The sequence below is a fragment of the Varanus komodoensis genome, unplaced genomic scaffold (genome assembly GCF_004798865.1).
Source record: "Varanus komodoensis strain SLA01 unplaced genomic scaffold, ASM479886v1 scaffold3, whole genome shotgun sequence".
In the NCBI taxonomy this organism is placed as follows: domain Eukaryota; kingdom Metazoa; phylum Chordata; class Lepidosauria; order Squamata; family Varanidae; genus Varanus; species Varanus komodoensis.
Genome location: NW_025335761.1, coordinates 11,934,934 through 11,948,867, shown reverse-complemented (window position 1 = coordinate 11,948,867; position 13,934 = coordinate 11,934,934). Strand labels below are relative to the sequence as shown.

Here is a 13,934-nt window from a genome sequence, read left to right as displayed (position 1 = left end):
AGTGATAGTGTGTGACTAGTCCATGGTTACTCAGGGAGCTTCATTCCTATATAGGGGTTTGAACCTGCATCTCCCTAGTCATTGTCTTACTCTCTGAAAACTTTGCCGCACTTGATGTCAGTTACATTCTGCTTTAGATTTGCTTTCATTAGCCATGGATAAGCTTCATTTGGCATCCAGTAAAATGTATCTTACTGGACAGGCTTTATGTGTTCCTTGTCTCTTTTGAGTGTAGATGATGACAGAATCCTCAAATCCTTTGCTTATATAAGAAAGAGACTAAACTCTCTTTGAGCAAAGGGTAACAGCAAAGGGAGGGACTAAAACTAAACTAAGTTGAATTAGGTAGCCTCCATCATTAATGAACTCTGACTTTGTGCTGGGAAAACTCTCTTCCTTAAACCTCTGTGTGTAGCCTTATAATGATGATCAAAACATCAAGGAGTCTTGCAGCACCTTAAAGTGGAAGTTTGGTCTTTGCACTGTGCAGAAATGCACATCTTTGTACACATGGGAGAGTGTACAGGGTTCCCCTCTCATATGTTTAGGTTTGCATGAGTAGGGAGATGGATTCTAACAGGAACCATGCCACACTGAGCTACTTGGTGATTAGTTCCAGTGACAATCAAAGATTCATTGGAGAGCAGTTGTGGCCTGTTTTCCTTCTGCAGTTGTATTTACTTAAGTGTATGGCTCATCTTCTCATAAGTTGACTGGGTGGCAAAACCTGGTTCTAGGACCTTCTACTTGTCAGTGTTATTGCTGTTATGCTGCAGCAAAGATTTCTGCTTATGTGCTACATTTCATATTAGTGTTAATTCCAGTGTCATCAAATAACTAAGAGGAAACCAAGGTCAGGCATCTGTTGGGCTTTCATGGTAGTAGGAGAGCTTGTTAAGTCATCTGGCTGATGTTGGCCTGGGAAAGAAATTAAAGATTTTTTTTACCAAGAACATGTTGTAGTGACTTGCCATAACTGATATACTTTTCAGTTCATAATTCTTGAAGCAAGTTCATCATTGTGTAGTTCTTAATTTTGTTGGCTTTGCTTTCCCAATGTATTTTCTGTTCTCCAGCCTCACCTGCAGTATACAGGGACAACAGGTGCAGTGGGATAAACCAGGGAAAATCTATGGACGAGAGCAGTGTTCTCCACATGAATAATGACTTTTTTGATCTTTAAAATTGGAAAACTCAACAGTCCTCTCCACAATAACACTGTAGGAACTCTCCTTCTCTGGGTGTATTTTAGGCAGTATTTGAATTAAGAGAACCAAGTCAAATTGTCTTCTCATGACACATGGGTACCATGGTCTCACATCATATTTTAAAGAAAAATTCCGTGTCTCTTCCTCCTCTTCTCCTCAGGACACTTGGATCCTCTCAAATCATAGCCTTCTCTAAAATGTAGCCATGGATTCTCCATGTGTTAATGTTGATTTTTGTGAGTCAGGTCCTTTGAACTTGGCATGACTTCAGAATCATTAAATGTTCCACAAAGCTTGCTGCATTGCTCACATTGTGGAGATTCCTTGTCTTGTATTCCAACCTGCTGTGATATGTGGCATTTTTGCCTTCAGGTGATGACAAGTATGGTCGGAAAGTAATTCTGTTCAGTGCCTGCCGGATGCCTCCCAGCCATCAGCTTGATCATGTGAAACTGCTGAGGTGAGTGCTGCTATGGGAAGCCACCTGGTGTGGTGAAAATTAGTTCTATGATTTCTCCCTGATATTCTGTATCAACAATGGCAATGATTTTTTACTGGCTGTATAATTTGTATCCCACCTCCAGACAGGGTCCGTATCCAATGTCTCCTATGCCTGTAGTAGCTAAATTTTCATTATGGCTGACTTCATGAGGCAAAAACCCCAAATATTTCAGGCTGGCTCCTAAGCTGTGATCCTCTCTCCTCAGCTATTTGAAGCATACATTGGACCAATATGTGGAGAGTGACTATACCTTGGTCTATCTGCACCATGGCCTGACCAGCGAGAACAAGCCATCCCTGAGTTGGCTGCGGGATGCCTACCGGGAATTTGACCGCAAGTAAGTGGCTCTGCTTTTGGATTGTGGAGAGGTCAGTATGCTTTGGGTAAGGACTCAAACGCATAAAAAGGTATAACAGTAGGTGAGTAAAGGATGACATAGTATCATAGTAATGTTTTGGGGTGAGAGGTTGAATTGGCTTCTCATCTTTCTTACAACAAGCCAAGTTCCCTGTTGTCTTTTTTTTCTTTAGATATAAGAAGAACATCAAAGCATTATACATTGTGCACCCGACCATGTTCATCAAGACACTTTTGATTCTCTTCAAGCCCTTAATCAGGTAGGAAGCTGTGGTGGTGCTTTGCTCTGTGGTGGGATGTGTTGTGATGGAGGGAGGGCAGCATTCCTCAGGAGGCAAGCCTGTCGAACAGCGTGAAATCTAATGTGAACCAGGAGGACTGTTAGGGCAACAAACAACCCAGGAACAAATGAGAGGGAGGGTACAAACAAGCTGCAGTGAGCCCAAGTGCAGCTGTCAAGTGCACCATGGGTTGTTGTGAAATCAGCCAGCCATAGCTTATTGCCAAGGTAAGTTTGCATGTTGTGTGAATCCACTCATTGTCTCTAAGGTGAGAACTCAGTATGTTAGGAAATGGCCATTGCAACGGTACGTATACATGTCTGGTTTTGTATACTCTTGTGCATTTTTTAGATCGCGGTTGTTCATGCTGTCCCATATTTTCTGTCAAAATTTATTTTATTTATTTATTAATTAAAACATTTTTATGCCGCCCCATTCGCAGAAGCCTCAGGGCGGCTTACAACAATAAATTAAAAGTAATTATAATGTAAATTACAATAAATATAAACATTAAATTATAACACAAAAATACAATATAAAATAAGCCGCCCCGAGGCTTCACAAGCTTTCCTCCATTTTTAATTCTTATTTAAACTTTCTATATGTACACTGGTTTGTATTGTGTAGTCCTCAGAAGCAGAGAAAGGAAGATGCCGTATCCTTGCATATTACTGACCTCTCTACCAGACAGTGCAGAATTTGTCCTGCACACCAGCAGGTCAGGTATTTTTCTCATGGCCAACTTGTAGAATTCAGCTTGATGAATGTTGTGTTTTGACATACTGTATACCAAGTATTAGTCCCTGCCTTGTAGGAACTGCAAATTTCCTGCTTATGCTGAGCTTGTATTTGCATTGTTTGTCCCTTTTTTGGCTGGTAGCCTAGGCTTGCTAAAGAGATTTCCTGGCCTCTGGCGGGAAGTGAAGGGGAAACAATGAAGAACGGAAAGTGCTGTGTGATGTTAGCAAAATCCTCAAACTGCAGCTCTATCTTTATGGAAAGGAGCTGCTTGCAGCCCATTGCCTAGCCTAAGGATGGGATATTCCAGTAATGTGTATATGTTAACTCTGTAGAGGGAAGTTTTACTTTTCAGCTGCTGCCCAACTGCCTCTTTAGAGTTTTCAGCATCATTTTGGTCCTTTCTTTCTATGACTACTAGCCTTTCTCAAATCTGTTACTACTGTCCCAACTCCAGCCTGATTTCTTATGCACTGTTTGACCATCTGTCTTGCAGCTTTAAGTTCGGCCGGAAGATTTTCTATGCAAACTACCTGAGTGACTTGGAGGAGCATGTGAAGCTGGAGCAGCTGGGAATCCCAAGCCAGGTGCTAAAGTGAGAGCCTGCTGCTTGCTTACTCTTAGCTTCCTTGAAGGGGACTGCCCCAAAGGAAGGTGGATGAGAAGAGATGTATGTGGTGGAGGTAGTAGAATGACATTTTTTATAATGCTTTGAACTTCCAAGTAGCTCCTATGAAAAGTTGAAGCTCTTTTTGGTTGATGTTTTGCTCTTGTTTCCTACCACCTTTGCGCTGGATAGTGTTTCCCAGAGACCTCTTTCTTTACACCTTGTTGCTGATTTAGCTGTTGCTTGGGAGCCAACTCTGTTAAGTCCTTCAGTCAGGGCTCTCTCCACTCCTGCTAGCGCAGCCCTGGCTATTTGTGGTCCTCTCTCTAGCGCTCAACAAGCCAGCCATGCCTGCTCAAAGTGCATCCTCAGTAAGAGTCAGCTCAGTGATTGTGCTCTCGGTTTGCGTACTCTTTGTTCTCTTTTCAAAGGCTGAACCTCTTGCCTTGATGGTCCGCCCCTCCACAGATGTCGTTTAGCATGTAGCAGGTGCTGAGCTGTAATTGTTTAGAGAATTGGTGTCGGGGCTTGCCAGGACCTCTGAGGCTTGTTTTCAAAAGATAAGAGGACAATGGACACCTGCTAAATGTTTCTGGTATAGGATAGGTTAACTCCATACATACATGTCTCTTTCTTCATGTAGGTATGATGAATATCTGAGATCACTGCAGAAGCCTTCCCAGGCGCCTCAGAAGGTAACACCACCCCGCCCACCACTGCCAAACCAGCAGTTTGGAGTTTCTCTCCAACAGTGAGTAGTCCTCTCTCTCTATCTTGGTTGGTGAACCTTATACTCTATCTCTGGATTCTGTCTGTTTGAGCTGCCAGGATCAGGCCCAGAGAGATGTTGGGATTGAGAGCAGGTCCAAAGTCTGCTTTTCTTTTCCCAGATGTTAGAGCTCTCATGTGACCTTCAGAGTCCTGCTGCCCATTGTCTGAGGTCTTGTTCTATGCAACTATAGGCCACAGGTGCAGAACCTTTTTCAGCCTGAGGGGCAAATTTCCCTTCAGAGAACCTCTTGAGAAATTCATTCTGGTGATGGGTGTGAGTGTAGATGAAAGGAGTGGAGCAGAATACCAGCACATTGTAGCTTTCATACTTACTGCCAGTTAACTAAATCTTAGGAGATGTGATTTGCTGTTTTGGAAAGGACGGGGGCAGGGGGACCACACAAACACAGGGAAACAACCAAACAGTTGGTGGTTTGGGGAAAGGGGAAGTGGAGTAGCTTTCTACAAAACCCTAGAGGGCTGCATTGGGACCCCTGGCAGACTGAGATTGAACACCCTTGATTCAGGCTATCTGAGAACATGAAGGATGTAAGCTTTTCCTTTCTTGTTAGCTTAAGGGAGAAGAGTACAGACCAGAATCCTGTACCACTGGTGGTCAGAGAGACCATTGCGTTTCTACAGGAGCATGGTGAGTGAGCTCTGAAAACTGTCATTTTTTACTTGTCTTGTGCCACCTCTAGCCCCCTGCTCCCCACACCCTTCTGTTATGCATGAGTTCAGACCTTTTCAGATATCTTTTCAGCACCCTACTGAAGGTGATTTGCTTCCCCATTTCACATTTTAGTATTTTTCTTCAAATTGGAATTAGGTCTTCAGAAACCCAAAGCAAAATTGAGCAACATGGGGCTTAATCACTGTAGACATTCTGCTTCCCATATGCTCGAAATGCAATGCTTGTTCCATTAAATCACTCCCGGAACACTTCATGGAACAGTGGGAGAAATTGCAATTCTCTTGCTTCACTGTGCTTTAGTTGTCTGGAAACACTCACTGTTCTCTGGGTTACTGAATGTTTTGGCTACTCATATCTTCATTAATAGATTTGCTCTTTTTTCTTTGTTCTTAGCCCTTACTACCCAAGGGATTTTCCGACGATCAGCAAACACACAGACAGTTAGAGAGGTTCAGCAGAAATACAATATGGGTATGTTCCTGCTTTTGTCTTCCAGATTTCTGCTCCTCTCCCTCTTCCCTCTATTTCTTTTCTTTCTGTCTAGGTTTAAATCTGTGCTTGACACAGGATACTTCTGTCATATCAGAGAATGTTTTATCTTTTAATAGATCTTTGTTTGGAACTTCAGCTAGTTGATTCCCTTTGACATAAACCTCTTCTGGTCTAGATTTGTACCTCTGAGTAGGCTTAGCTTGCTTATGGCAGTTGTACTTCACCTTGATATTACGTATTTCATTCTCTGAAGTGTGTGTTTCCACCTCCCTGCCATTTCCTACTATTGCTTGGGTGGTTTCCCAAAGGATCATAATCATTGCTGGTCCAAAGGAGGATTCAGTGCCACTGATACCCTTGTCTGATTTTGTGTGTGTGTGTTATCCGCTCCTGTAATGTTTTCAGTCTTTGGATTAATGTCTTACTCTGTCTGGTGGAAGGAAGTTCAGCCCTTTCTCAGGCATTTTGTGTTCTGCTGTTAGGGGCTCTGAACCAGTCTATTCTGTCTTTCCCAGGGCTGCCTGTGGACTTCCTTCAATATGAGGATGTGCACCTCCCAGCTGTGATACTGAAGACCTTCTTGCGGGAACTTCCTGAGCCTCTTCTCACCTTTGGTCTCTACAGTGATGTTGTCAATTTCTACAGTGAGTGGCTACCAAGAAAGTCTTGATCCCATAGTAATAAACTTCTCTACCTCTCTCCTACCCAGACTTATGTTACTTTCTCACAAATGGCCATAATCCAAGGCAATATAATGGAGCTCCTGGTGTTTGCAGATTGCATGCACTATGCAAGCCATTTCTGCACATATAAGCTAGAATCCTGCTTGCTGGTGCAGATGTGTTACTCATTTTCCTTTCAGGTGCGGAGGAAGAAAAACGTGTAGATATTGTTCGTAAAACCCTTCAGACACTTCCAGAGGAAAACTATCAAGTGCTTTATTCACTGATGTCCTTTCTTGGGCAGGTGAGATCCCTTGAAACTACTTCTTCATACAATGAATGCTGAAAATTTACAAATTTACTCTCTCAAGATAGGAGAAGGGCAATTGACTTAGATAGCTTTATAGAGGGTCTACAAAAATTCATGGATGACATCTATCAGTGGCTATTAACTAGAGTAATTAAATGGAATTTCCAGGTTGGGAGCCAGTGTAGAGCAGAATTCTAGCTGCTGGTGGGAACCACTTGGGGTTACAGTTAAAGTCAAACTCTGTTTAAAGGGCTTTTTAGGCACAACTGGCTGGATTAAATGAGCCCTGGGTCTAGAGCTCAACTCTTATGGTCAGGGGAGGCACAGATTCTGGGCTATTTTCTTTCTAGAATAGTCAACCATAATCAAACAGCTACACTTTTCTATCATGGTATGCAGAAAATCCTGTTGAATTGACAATGAACAATAGCTAAGCCCCTTGGGTATATAGCTAAAGCTCTGAGAAAATAAAACATGTGTATCATAGAAAATTTAAATAAGGAAGAAGCAGGGATTTTGTGGGCTGTTCAGGTGCTATGTATTGGTTAATCCAGGGCTGATGTATCCTGGTGTTTGGAAGGAAAAACATTAGCTAGCACAGAAGGCCTATTACAGAACTTGCTCAAGGAGCACTTTGCAGTCTGTCCAGACTGGCACTTCCCACATATGCCCCAACCCTTACTTCTGAATCTGTGGTTTAAGAGCGATTCCACACTAGCAATTGAGCTTAAGATTGCCTGCTTTCCAAGCTTGGGAGAATGACAGATTTGAGTTTCATTTTTGTTAGCAAGCTCCTCTTTCAGGGTATGTATTTGTTCCCACATCTTAATTTTATGCTTCTTTAAGAACCTCATGATAGCATTCATGAGGGTTCTCCCATTTTATCTTCATAACAATCCTGACTTTTGAGAGAGAGAGACAGACTGGCACAACATGAAATGTATCTTTTTTGCATTGGGTTGTGCATCAAGAGCCAGTGTGGTGTAGTGGTTAAGAGCATGGGACTGGGACTCAGATATCTGGGTTCTAGTCCCCCGCTCAGCCATGGAGCCAACTGGGTGACTTTGGGCCAGTCACAGACTCTTAGTCCAACCTACCTCCCAGGGTTGTTGTTGTGGGGATAAGATGGAGGAGGAAATGTAAGCAGCCTTGAGCCCTTTGTAGGAAAAAGGCAGGATATAAATGGAAAAATAAATAAAATTTTATGGTATAGATTCAGCATTGTGAGCATTCGTTCTTAGTAAGGGAAGGTCATCCTGGAGCAGAACAAGAAAAGAAAAAACCTCTGGCACAACAGTATTCACACACAATGGCACACCTCACCATGGGTTATTTAATCCACAATGAGTTGAGGCACACAAAAGTCTCACTTTGCTTACTCGGGTATCGTCATGTCATGTGAACTGGGGGAGTGTGGGTTAAACAATCCTTCCATAGCTCATGGTCTCTTCTAGGGTATACATGATTTTCGTATAACTCACACTTATTTAAAATTTTTATTTACCTTTTAATACTAAAGTCTCTGGATGGCTTATAAAAATGAAAACCCAAAACAACCACATACAACAAACAGTGCACACTTGTCAAGCTGATATATGATATGATATATGAATGCATTTAAAGCCTATGAAATGACATGATAACCTTAAAGCAATGGTTTACCTTCAGAATGACTGCTGTATGTGCCTGATATGTATGTCGGCCTCATCATGAGTTAAGTAACCCATGGTGTGCTGTTATACCATGTGCTGTCATACTATAAAGTCAACTGTCTCCTTTTAGAAGGCTTTTCTTATTATCCTGAATGCCTTCCCCTGCCAGGAGAAAGAAACAGGGCAAGATTCTCACAGTGCTTGCTGTATCATATTAGTTATTTTGCTTTCCAAAATCTTGGAACTAAATGATAAGTCAAGGAGTAGGTGAAAGGTAGGTTCATGCCACTAAACAGAAGAAGAAAAAGGTTGTAAGGTATGTTTTCTAACCTGTGAAATAACAAGAATTCTTGTCTCCATATTCCATCAACATCTTCAGGGCTACTCTTATGTGTGGCTTACTTGGGATCTGCTTTTGTGCTGTCAGGATATAATCAGTTTTTTAATAGAGGAAACAGAGTTCAGTGGATAGTGATTAACTGGGAAGGACAGCATCAAAAACCTGTTTGACTTTGGAGTAATGGGGTCTTTTCTTTCTTCTCTTTCCAATGCATGTAGGTTGCTGCTAACAGTGAAATCAACAAGATGACCAACACAAACCTTGCAGTTGTTTTTGGCCCAAACCTGCTGTGGGCCAAAGATGCAGCCATAACCCTCAAAGCCATCAATCCTATCAACACCTTCACGAAGTTCCTACTGGACAACCAGAGGGAGCTTTTCCAGAATGTGGAGGCTTGATCTCGAGCCTGCCTGTACTCGCATACCCTGTGTCCACTGTGACCACTTCCTCCCCTCTCTTTCTGCATCCCCATTTTCCTTTCTGTCTTGTTACAGAGCTGTGGCCAAGTCTGGGGAAGCTCCAGGTGATGAGCAGAGTGAGAGGGCTTGAGGATGTTGTAGGTGCGCGTGTGTGGGGGGAGGGGGGATCATGTGAGGTGGGAAGCAGGCTTTCTCATCTCTAAAAATGCCTTGGCTGTCCTGTCTTTCTTGGTAGTTAGTGACCAAGCTGCTCTTAACTGCTTAAGTTCCCTTCTTTTGCTGAGTTGATCCCATCAAATGGCTCTCCTTGGATCCTGGTAGAATTCCCACCTATTGATACCTGTGTGATCTGAACTAATACATGTTGCTTTGGTGATGCTTTTGCAGAAGGGAATCTACTTTAGTTTCTCTTCTCTGGACTGTGTTTGGTCTCCATATGTAGACAAGTCAGGCATGCCTGAGCATTTCTCTTGGAAGACTGATGAAGAATGGATTTGCAAGCTTAGGACAAAGTTATGTTGTAAGAGAAGATTGCACTGTTCTGAGAGCACTCAACTTTTCTTAACAGTGCCTACAAAGCTATTTGTACATTTCAGGGAGCTCTGGCACATACTGTAGGTGTTCTTAAAATTTCCCTATACAGTAGAATTATCTCCTTCCAATATTATGGAACCCGCTTATCTGTAGTGTTCTCCTGCAGGAGACTACCTGCCAGCAGAATTTCTCTCCCAAACTAGCCTTGCCTTTCTCTCCTAATTGGAAATGTGACTGTTTGGTTTGGCAGGGGGAGGGGGCTTCCTCCTGACTCACAAGTTTCTAGGCATTTTGCAGGGGATGTCTGCCCTGGTGGCATTAGCTCCCCGAACTGTCAATGCAGATTTGCCACTGCCAATTCCTATGACTGAAGCACAGGCACTGTACATGATGACCAGCATCTGTTTCCCTTGTTGCAGCCACTGGGGTTACTTTTCTTAGGCAAAAGGCTGGTCACTGAGACCAAATCTTATACAGAAATCACCCTGCCCTATATACTGGACTCTCTTGTGCCAAAATTGGGGGAGGGTGAGCTTTCTCATTCAAACAATCTATCTTTGAGTCCTTGTTGGGCTCAGATGTAGTTCTCTAATATTGCCAGAATGGCTTTCATGTACTGTTCATTCAGTACATGGTGGTATGACATGCGTAGCCCTTCAGTATAGCTAGTTTCTTGCCCAACTGAACTGTTCCCCTTTCAGACCAGGGAATTGAGCCAGTTTGGGCTCTAAACCAGGCTCAGCCATTCTCCAAGCACAGATGTTCTAAGCCAATATTGTTTTTATAAAATAGCAGTTTCCTACTGGATCTGCAGCAGTTTTTGCTTTTAAATAGAACTGTAAAGGATATCTTACTGCCGGCTGTCTTCTTATGGCTTTTTAACCTGTATCTAGCACAAATTGATCCTGTAAAAAAACAGGTTTAGCGTTATAAAAAGGTCAGCAGTGGTTTTTACACCTGTCCAGAATCTGTACCAAAACACTTGTGTAGATGCATAATGGGCTACTATTTAAAAAAAACTGAATAAAGGCCCTTGGTTTGATGTGACAAATGGTCAATAGATACCAGCAAGTGGACTGAGATGATCCATGGCCACAGCTCAGCCATGCCCATTCAACTGGCTCTAGCCATTCTTGTGGCAGGATGTGGAAGGAATCCAAAACCAGAGATGCCTGGGGATGGCAAATGGTTAAAAATGAGGGAATGGTGAGCAAATTAGAGGAAGCTCATCATCCTGTATAGTCTGTATTGTATACAGTGGTAAATCTGACAGAATAGAAACTTTTACTGCATTAGGGAGTTTGGAATCCTGAAATTCTGATGTCCTGTTCAGCTGAGTCAGGAGAACCTTTCACCAAGGATGCTAACTGAGGAAGTGAAAAGTGGTGGGTGTCGTGAGCCCTTGCCTTCTGTTGTTTTTTGCGTAGAATGCAACTTTGGCATGGTTCAATGAGTGGCTGATCAATGAACCTTCACATTTCAGAAATCTATGAGCCCTTGCTGACAACCACTGCCTAGTTCCTGTTTTGTGATGTGCCATGGTGAATAGAGCCTAGGTTCTGAATAGAGACTGGAAAAGTAAAGGCCCAGGTACCTGAGTACTCAGGTCTGCAGGTTCAGCTGCTACCCTCAAACACTAATTCCTGGACTACTTTGAGGATTAAGAACAAGGCTGGTGCAGTTCTAGAATCAAGTCGGAGGTCAGGCAGGTAGTAAGCGGAATGTTTCGGGTTATGTTGCCATGGCTACACAGTTAAGCTTTTATAAATTTCACACACTTTAAAATCCTGTGTATTTTTTTCTAATGTCAGATTGCAAAACTCTGTATTACTAGGAACTACGCTCACAAAAAGTGCACTCGCAAAACCCTCAAAGTGAGCCAGTGTAAATATCTCCATTGCTTTCTTTACCTTGCTAGAGCTGCCAGGATGTCTGGAACATATGATTGCTTTGCCTCATTATTTTTGTTCTGCCATTTTCAAAACTATCATCACTGTGGCTGGTCTGTGGGGCAGCATGCTGGACCTGACTGTACTTTTAAGAGTGGTGTGTGGGTCTGGGCCTGTGCCAGTTAGCTTTGCACTACATTCCCGTTCAGATTTTGATCACTAGTGTGCGCTGTCAGAATTAGGGTGGCAGGCCTCTAAATAAGCCATCGGAATCACTAGAGTACCACCGTGTCATGGGACCAGTTATCTGCTTGCCTCCTCTTTTAAGAGGCTGATATCCGGTTGGTCATGGCTTCACAGTTTGTCCTTCGATGCCCCTCCAGTGTTAGTTCTAAGGCCCCCTTGCTGCTTGGCTTCTAGGTTAAATATTGACCACAGTGCTTCAGTGGAGTGTTTCATCTCCACTTATCCCTTGCTTGCCTGATAATGTCTATTGGTGTCTTGGAACCCTTTGGACACATTCTGTGCCCTCAGCTGCAACAGGCAGTCCTGTATTCATACTGAGGTTTTGGGTGATGCAGCTGAGGATGCCTTAGGAAAACTCTTTGCTGACACAGCAGAGATCTTTCATGGCCAAATGGCCCCGGTCGCTTGCTCTGTTTCTAGGGTCCTTATGCACAGATTATAGCTTAGCTTTTTGTTGTTATCCTCTGTATTTTTCATTCTTATCACTGATGTTTATTGGGAGCAGGGCTGGGGTTTTTACTGTGACATTAATTTACACACCCATGTTTATTTCCTTCTAATGGTACCAATCTTGTATTTCACAGTTTGCACTTTTTGTACTTCAATAAAGACCCAAAGCCAATATCAGATCTTGGTGTATTTCTCCAACTTGTTTGGAACTAATCAGTTTAATAATAACCAGTCCCTCTTGCTATCTAGTACAGAGGTGAAGAACTGTATCTTATGGGAAGTTGAACTGACCCCTACCAGGTCCTTGCGTCATTGCTCTGTCCAGGTTGTTTTTTTCCACTCAGCAAGAACTTGGGCTTCACATAGCACACTCTGATCCCATGGGGGTGGCGTGTGCTGCACAGGACTGTTGGCACAGAGAAATGCAACTGCTCCTCTAGCACTGCTGCATTAGTGGCCACCCACAGTAATTTCCAGTCTGGAAATTTCCTAGGAGTGAGCTTGGAGAAACTGAAGGACGCTCAACTGATCTAGAAGATGTAAGTCAGTAAACAACTATGTAGGACCGGCACTAATTTTAGCCAGTGGTGCCAGCAGAACTGTCAGGTGTACAAGATAAAGATATGACACGAGGAAAAGGAAGAGAGATGGAGGACTAAAAGAGCAAATTTGAGCCTTATTTCTTGGTTATGCGTTCCTTGTAGGGGTTCTTTTTGACAGTGAAAAGACAAAGCAAACTACATGCAGCCATTCTTTCTCTGTTCAATGTATGGTAGATGCCACCCCGGAGGCAGGGAGTGCAGCTTCCTATTCACCATTGGCTTTCTGACACTTCTAAGCTTGGGCTCTTGACAGTTGACCCTGGCAATGGTGCCATTCTACCTCCAGCAAGCAAGTTTGGTTGAGGGGAGGATCCAGTTTCTCAAGTGTGTGGTATATACATTTGTAAGCTGCCAGAGAACCCTTGGGTTATGGAGTGGCATAGAAGTAGAATTGAATAAGCCCTCTCTCCATGTATCATGAAAGAATGTCCTTACTTGGGTAAAGAAGGCTGCTTGTCAGATTCATGTCCCCCGGGCACAAGAATGGGTGGGAGAACACAAACTGGATTGATACATGACTCGCAAGCTGCCAGTTCTGTATCAAGCCCAGTGTGGTGTGGTGGTTAAGAGCACTGGACTGGGGAGATCTAGTCCCTGCTCAGCCATGAAGCTCACTCTCAGTCTAATCCACCTCACAGGATTCTTCTTGTGAGGACAGAATAAAATGGAGGGGGGCTATGTAAGAGGCCTTTGTTCCTTGCAAGAAAAAAAAAGGTGAAATACAAACGCAATGCAGTAATAAAGCTCTAAAAAACCTGTTCTCTCTAATCCAGCTAGGCTCAGACTTGCAGCTAAGTACACTAGTCATAAAGTTAATTTGCAATATGGGATCACACCACTCTTGTAAAGATAAAAATAGTAATTTGGAAATATTGCCTCTTCCCAGAACAGAAAGAAAGCCAGTATAAAATTATACATACTTGCATAAAAGCCACAGATCTTGGGTGGGCCTCTCAGTAATGGGGATCTAGTGCGCCCTTTAAAAAAATATGTATATGAGAAAGAGAGAGTGATAAGGATATAGGAAATAGAAATTGTTATACCATGCAAAGATCTTGGCATGGGTCAGATGCTTATGTCAAATATGAAAAAATGTCTGAATATACTCTGCAGCTCTTGTTTTTTGAGCAGGATTAAATTTAATTTCCAATGAACATAAGATGTATTGAGTATTTTTGTG

General features: G+C 42.9%; 1 protein-coding gene across 4 annotated transcripts in view; it reads left to right on the top strand.

Annotated features, from left to right (window-relative positions):
* Positions 1-12,329, top strand: part of ARHGAP1 (Rho GTPase activating protein 1) — a 39,151-nt gene extending 26,822 nt beyond the window's left edge. For all 4 annotated transcript variants that reach the window (XM_044435838.1, XM_044435841.1, XM_044435839.1 and 1 more), the window contains 10 exons: positions 1,581-1,668; positions 1,916-2,047; positions 2,241-2,327; positions 3,583-3,681; positions 4,337-4,444; positions 5,037-5,113; positions 5,552-5,629; positions 6,166-6,294; positions 6,513-6,616; positions 8,833-12,329. In XM_044435838.1, coding sequence (XP_044291773.1) covers positions 1,581-1,668; positions 1,916-2,047; positions 2,241-2,327; positions 3,583-3,681; positions 4,337-4,444; positions 5,037-5,113; positions 5,552-5,629; positions 6,166-6,294; positions 6,513-6,616; positions 8,833-9,012 — 1,082 coding nt within the window. In that variant the 3' untranslated portion in view covers positions 9,013-12,329. The remainder of the gene's footprint in view (positions 1-1,580; positions 1,669-1,915; positions 2,048-2,240; positions 2,328-3,582; positions 3,682-4,336; positions 4,445-5,036; positions 5,114-5,551; positions 5,630-6,165; positions 6,295-6,512; positions 6,617-8,832) is intronic.
* The last annotated feature ends 1,605 nt before the right edge of the window (positions 12,330-13,934 follow it).